This window comes from Vombatus ursinus, unplaced genomic scaffold, assembly GCF_900497805.2.
Source record: "Vombatus ursinus unplaced genomic scaffold, bare-nosed wombat genome assembly UNPS02014935.1, whole genome shotgun sequence".
NCBI classification, from domain to species: Eukaryota; Metazoa; Chordata; class Mammalia; order Diprotodontia; family Vombatidae; genus Vombatus; species Vombatus ursinus.
Window position 1 is genome coordinate 7,474,457 of NW_020954713.1, and position 6,809 is coordinate 7,481,265.

General features: G+C 43.1%; 1 protein-coding gene across 1 annotated transcript in view; it reads left to right on the forward strand.

Moving 5' to 3' along the window:
* The window catches only part of RIMBP2 (RIMS binding protein 2), a 509,773-nt gene that overhangs the window by 467,098 nt on the left and 35,866 nt on the right, over positions 1–6,809 (forward strand). The window contains 1 exon segment of the mRNA XM_027844231.1: positions 1,641–2,116. Within this exon segment, the coding sequence (XP_027700032.1) occupies positions 1,641–2,116 (476 nt within the window).

Consider the following 6,809-nt stretch of genomic DNA (forward strand, 5'->3'; position numbering starts at 1 on the left):
CACACACACACACACACACACACACACACACACACACACATGCCCAAGTACTTTGCTCTCCTGAAGAGGTGTAGGAAGAGCACTGAATGTGGAGTCCAAGGACCTGAGTCTGAGTCCCAGTTCCATCGTGTATTAGCTGTGAGATTTTGGGCAAGTCATCTAATCTTTCTGGGCATCGCTTTCTTCAACTGTAAAGACAGGGAGTTGGATTAGATGAGCTTTAATTCCAATTCTCAGCATCACTGGATTTGATGCCTCCCAAAGGAAAGGTGGACAGTACCCCTACTCCTTCCAAGCACCATGGGGTTCTATTGTATAGGACAGAGACCATTGGCCAGATTGGCCTCCCCAAAACCAACTTTAGGAAAAAAACTACGAAGCAAGGGGAACTCTCCCCACTTTTAGCATTTCTTCCCCAATAAGGTACTAGATGCCTTTAGCCCAATCTCCAACTGCCCTCTGATTTTCCATTTAGAATCTCCCCTTAACCAGATTTCCCAGTGCATTTCTCTGAACCCTTCCTGTAATTACCAACAAAAGTCCTAAGTACCATTCCTGGACAATTTTAAGATGTGACTCCAGCTAACCTCAGCTAAATTCACCAGAGAAAATACTCTCTAAGGCCTTTTCCAGCTCTAGAAAAGTTCATGGGACCACAGGTTGAGAGCTAGAATGGACGTCAAAGGTTACTTGATCCAAACTTCTGATTTTACAAATGAGGAAACAGATCCAGAAAGATAGTGATTTTCCCAAGGTTGCCTGGTAGCAAGCAGCAAAGCTGAAATTCAAACTTGGGTCCAGAGACCTTTAAACTATAGCATGCTGCTGCTAATTATTAATTGGATAATTGGTAGTTAGAAAAAGTTATCCCTCATTATTAATTTTCCTAGTTAACAATTAATTGTCTTTTATCACTAAAGGGAATCATGGCTGGAGTGTGTTATGCCTCTGGAGAATATTGACATTCGAAGAGAAAACATTGCCTTAATCTAGAGCAAGAGTCTGTTACCTTCCTTTGTGTCATGTTCCCCTGTGGCAGCCGGGGGAAGCCTGGGGACCCCTTTTCAGAATCATCTTTTTAAATAATTGAAGGAAACACTTAATTCCAGTAGTAGTAAAAATTAAACTGTCATTTTTTTCTGTCCAAGTTCATGGACTCCCTGAAATCTGTCCACATACAGATCACAGATCCCAAGTAAAAAATCCCTGACCTAGAGGAATGAGCCTCTAAAACTGTTATTGTAACAGACTAGGAGTACCTTGGATTGCTCCCCATCTTCCTCTTAGATGATAAAAACTACCATCAAGTCAACCAGCCCCTAATCTCTTCATATCAAACATGAAAAAATGACAGCCCCTCTCACTGGGCCTATTAGCCACAAATATTTCTCATTAAACATATTTTGTTCAAGCCATGTCTGTTTGGCACAGGATTTCCTGCCCAGTTTGAACTTGGCTTGGCCAACTCCGCATTTTTTTCCAGTTAGATGGGCAGTTAGACCTGGCAGTAATTAGCATTTACTTACTACTCACAGTAGCCAGTTTTCCCTTCATTGACTATTGGAAAGAGAAACAACATGGGTCTAATAGATAACACCAGGAAGGGCATCTGTCAACCAGCCTTTAAGTTGGCTCTCTGTGTCCTCAGGTGGCTGAAGTCATCTTCCCGACAGCTGACAGCACAACGGTGGAGCTGATGCGCATCCGGAACCTGGAAGCCAAGGAGGTGACCGTGAGAACACTTTCCACTCAAGGTGAATCCATGGACTCCTTAATAGCTGCCATTCCACCCGAACTACTGGTGCCTCCAATCCCACACCCTCGAACTACTCCCAAACCTAAGCCATTAGCAAGTGCCGGAGCCCCAGATACCAAAGACGAACAGTCGGGTCCCCACATCAAAATGGATGAGTCTTGGGAGCAGACTCGCTCGGCTGCCCCCACACACGGCCACATGCTGGAACCTCCAACATCCAACTTTCCGAGCTCAGCTCCCGGGAGGCGGTCACCCTCACCCAATCGGATTCTCCCACAGCCACAGGGCACCCCTGTCCCCAACACTGTGGCCAAAGCCATGGCCCGGGAAGCTGCGCAACGCATGGCGGAGAGTAATCGAGTAAGTAAGGATCCTTTTGTCCTCATTGGTTTGTTTTCCTTGAGGAAATGCCGAACTATTTAATTCATTTCAGTTCAATGAACATTTATTGCCTACTACATGCTGGGCCTTGGAGATACAAAATTAAAAGGAAACAGGGCCTGGCCTCAAGAAACTTATCTTCTGTTGAAGGCATGCAACATGTTCTCATATAATTATATACAGTCATGGGAGTGGGATGGGGCAGTAATTTCATCAGTATATTAAACTCCTAGTGTGGAAATTTTCTCTTCTGGGGACAAATCCTCTACAACACAGAGTCATAGAGAGTTGCCTGAGTCCATTGAGAGGTTAAAGGACTTGTCAGGGTTTCCCACCTAGTTTGTGTGCAATAATATGTGTGCAATTAATAAGACCCAGATCTTATGAATAATAATAGCTAGCATTTATGTAAAACACTTTGAGGTTAGCAAAGGGCTTCACATATGTTATGTTTGGAATTCTCATGTGATCCTAACAACAGCCCTGGGAGTTTCAGTCATTATTATGTCCATTTTATAGATAAGGAAACTGAGGCTGAGAGAGGTTAAAAGGTCTTAACAGGATCACACAGTTAATAGGTATCTGAGGCTGGATTTGAATCCAGGGATTTCTGACCCCCCCCAAAAAAAGTTTTTTTTCTATGCTTTTGGTGTAGAATTTCACAGAGTTCTTTCAGTCCTTGCTAAATGTCCCCTGTCCCAGAAATATCTTTTCATCACTTTCCACCTGTTTTTGGCTAAGTACTTACAGAGGTCACATGTGTGACATGCCATGGGAGCTGCTCTGATTAGGATCATGATTTCAGTTTTGAAAAGGTGATAATAGAGGAAGGAAATGTTCTGAGAAGAGGATAGCCCAGGAGATAAGAACTCCTGCCACCAGGCTCCTTGGTATTTTGGCTTCTCTTCTCATCTTAGTCATTTGTTCTTTTCTAACAAAAGAAGCTGGTATAAGCTTATGCAACATGGCCCCTGCTCTTACAAAGCTCATGACTTGTTTTGCACAACACGACTTCTAAGCACAAGAAAACTATAATTAACAATGGAAGTGTGTCATGATAGAGAGCACTGACCTGGCCTTGGGGGACCTGCTCTGCAAGACGCCTCAGTTTCCTCATCTGTAAAATGGGGATTATAACCCTCTATCTCCTCTCCTACTTTCCTTCCCACTATTCTCCTTTCATTCCTTCTTCCTCCCTTCCTCCAGTGCTTGGCATATCTCCTGTCACATAATAGATGCTTAATAAGTGTTTATTTCCCCTCCTTCCCTTCCCCTCCTTGTTTCTCTTTCTTTTCCTTCCTCCTCATTGCCTTCCACTTCTTCCTTTATTCACTTGCCTTCTTTCCTTCTTCCTATCCTTCCTTCTTTCCTCTTCAGTGGGTCATTGTGAGGTTCAAAATAGTTAATGTATGCAAAATGCTTTGCAAATGTTGAAGTATTATTGTCATTATTATTATTAAAAATCAGCTTGATGGCACGGATAGCTGGCCTCAGTCAAGATCTGGTTTCAGTCCCTGCCTCTGATACACGTACATGTGGCTGAGTGAGTGAGCAAGTGGCTTCACTTCCAAGTGCTCCAGGCAAATTTTCTGAGACTCTTAAGTTGAAGAGAAGATGCCTACCTGTACCGGAAGAGAAAATTTCCTTACTACTCAAAATTTCCTCACCAAAACTAATGAAATTGCAGGTCCAAAAAATTTGCTATGCTGAGAAAGTTCATCAATCACTAAAGTAAAACTACATAGGACCATAGATTTAGAGCTGGAAGGATTATCTTAACCCTTCATGAGGGCTTCAGGGAGTGTCACCAGGGGCCTTCTGATAATGAAGGTACTTTAAAGGACAGCAGCAGAGGCCACCAGGGAAGCCAGCTCTAGCCCCTCTGCCACTATACTGCCCGGCAATATGCACAGTTTTGTTGTTATTCAGTCGTGTCTGATTCTTTGCAACCCCATTTGGAGTTTTCTTGGCAAAGCTACAAGAGTGGTTTGCCATTTCCTTTTCCAGATCATTTTACAGATGAGGAAACTGAGGCTAATAGGGTGAAGCGACTTGCCCAGGGTCACCCAGCTAGTAAGTATCTGAGGCCAGATTTGAATTCACAAAGAGGAGTCTTCCTGACTCCAGGCCCAGCACTCTTATCCACTGTGCCACCTAAATCAAATCTTAGCTCCTTAGGGCTCAAGAAAAGAAAGGGGTTGGACTCAAGTTCTGAAGACCCTTTCTGCTCTGACAGTCTAAGGCTTTGTGATTCTCTGAACACCACCCTGTATCTAAAAGAGCATTGGGTGAAAAAGGATAATTTCAGACCACCAGTCCTAAGATGCTTCAGGCCTGAAAATAGAGGCCTGCTCAAAGGAGGGACCTTCTCATTCCTCTCCCTGTTCCTGCCCCTGAGAGGAGCTGGCTCAGCAGGACTGAATTCCCATCTAAAGCAATAGCAGCCTCCTCCACAGGGAGCAGGGAGGCTCTGGGGCTTCCTTTATGGGTCGAGTTTCAAAGTGATTGCCTCTCCCGTGCCTGTCCACATCCACCTGGGGCTCTGCTGGAGCCTACGGAGGCCATGCTGCAACAGACGTGGTCCCCGCTGGGAAAGAACTTGACCCTTTGCTCTCTTCTGCCCAGTCTGTGCTGGAACCATCTGTTCTGTCTGCATTGGAAGTGTCCTTACTGACTACTACCCTGAATCTCAACAAATATCAAAGCAGGAGGGCCTGATACCTGCCTTCCCCTCCTACCTCTCCTTCCTTCTTTATCCCTCCCTTCTTTTCTTTCTGTTTCTTTCCCACACTTCTCCCTTTCCTTTCTCCTTTTCATGTTTACCTTTATTATTTTCCTTCCTTCATTTGCCCCGCAATTACCTTGCAGAGCTTCCTTTTATTCTTCCTTTCACCTCTCTCTTTTCTTCCTCTCTCTCTTTTCCTTTGTCCTGTCCTTCCTTCCCTCCTTCCCTTCCTCCTTTCTTCTCTCTTTCTCTTTCTGCCTTCTTTCTTTCTTCTTTCCTCCCTTATTTCTCACATTTCCCTGTTCCCTTTTCTCTCTTCTTTCCCTTCTTCTTTCATTCCTTTCTCTATCTCCTTTCTTCTTTCCCTTCCCCCTTCCTCTCTTCTTCTCCATCTCTATTTCTCCCTTCCTCCCTCCCTCCCTTTCTTCTTTCTCGCAATTTCCTTCCTCCCTCCCTTTTACTCCTCCTTTCTCTCTTCTTCCATCTCATTGAATTCAAGACTCAGCTGCTGTATCAGGTCATCTCTATAAGATTTGAACAGAATACGCAGAAGGATCCTTCTTAACCATTCTTAGATAAGCAAAGTGTAGTCTAATGCTAGAACCTTCATCCAGAAATGTACAATTTCCTCTGGACAAATCTAACATGCAAACACAACTTCCTCTGGGATATAGAGGGTGTCCCCAAAGTCTTAGTGCAGTCTTTAATAACTTAAGATCCCACTAAGAGTCAGGATATGTCTATGGACCCATCCTTGGGATCTGTCTACAGTTAGTTGTTGTGCTTCCTACTAGAGAAGGATGAAAATGACATCACTATGTCAGGGTCAATATACAGCATGTCTGAATGTGGCCGATTAGACCAATACGAGCTTAGAAGACTCCACCGCAGGCCGGATACAAAGAGCCCAGAAGCATAAAAATGATGCAGTGGGTAACAGATATTTTAAAATACCTTGTTTTAACCTTTGAAGCCATGGTAGCAAATTTCCCTCGTTTTACTGTAGGGACAAATAAAAGTTTGATGAATGAATAAATAATTTAAAAAAGACATTTCTGTAGCCCTTTAAGGATTACAAAGGACTTTTCTTCTACAGCTCTCAGAGGTAGGTAGTGCAAGCATTATTAATAACACTCTATAGATGAAGAAAACAAGATTAGACCATTGATTTAAAGTTAGAAGAGACTCCCTTTTTTATACATGAGGAAACTGAGGGCTATGGAGATTAAGCAATTTACCCAAGGTCACACAGGTACTATGTAAAGAGGCAGGATTTGAACCGACATCCTCTGATTTCAGAGCCATTGTTTTTTCCTCCCACTGTTCCCAGTTCCCTATGGTAAGCCAGCTTGAAAGTGGCAAATATAAGGTGCTTGCCAGGTTCTTTAAGACCAATGCCTTTCAATGAATGACTCAGAGACAAAAAATAGTCTCAACAACACTATGTAAATCTGTAGGATTTTGCTGAGATTCTAGTCCTTCAGAAAGTTTCTTTCTCAAGGTATAAATATAAGCCACCTTTATAAAAACCAATGTTAGTAGATAGGACTAATGCCATCCTCATGATCTACATGGAAGCAGGTCTCTTTATGGAGCTGTAATATTTCTGGGGACCTGTGACCCCTTAGAATATCCAAATCCCAGGGCCCTTAGTGAGGAATTTTGTCTAAACAAAGATCTCCCCCATTCCTTCCCTCTCTTTCGCTATTTTATTCAGAATCATAGAATGTCAGCATTAGAAGGGACCTTACTCAGGGCCATCTATTCCAACCCATACCTGATTAAGAATACCCTTTACAATATGATGATGATAATAATGATAATAATGATGACAATACTGCCACCTATGGGTAGTATACAGTATATAGTGNTATGATGATGATAATAATGATAATAATGATGACAATACTGCCACCTATGGGTAGTATACAGACACATATACATCAC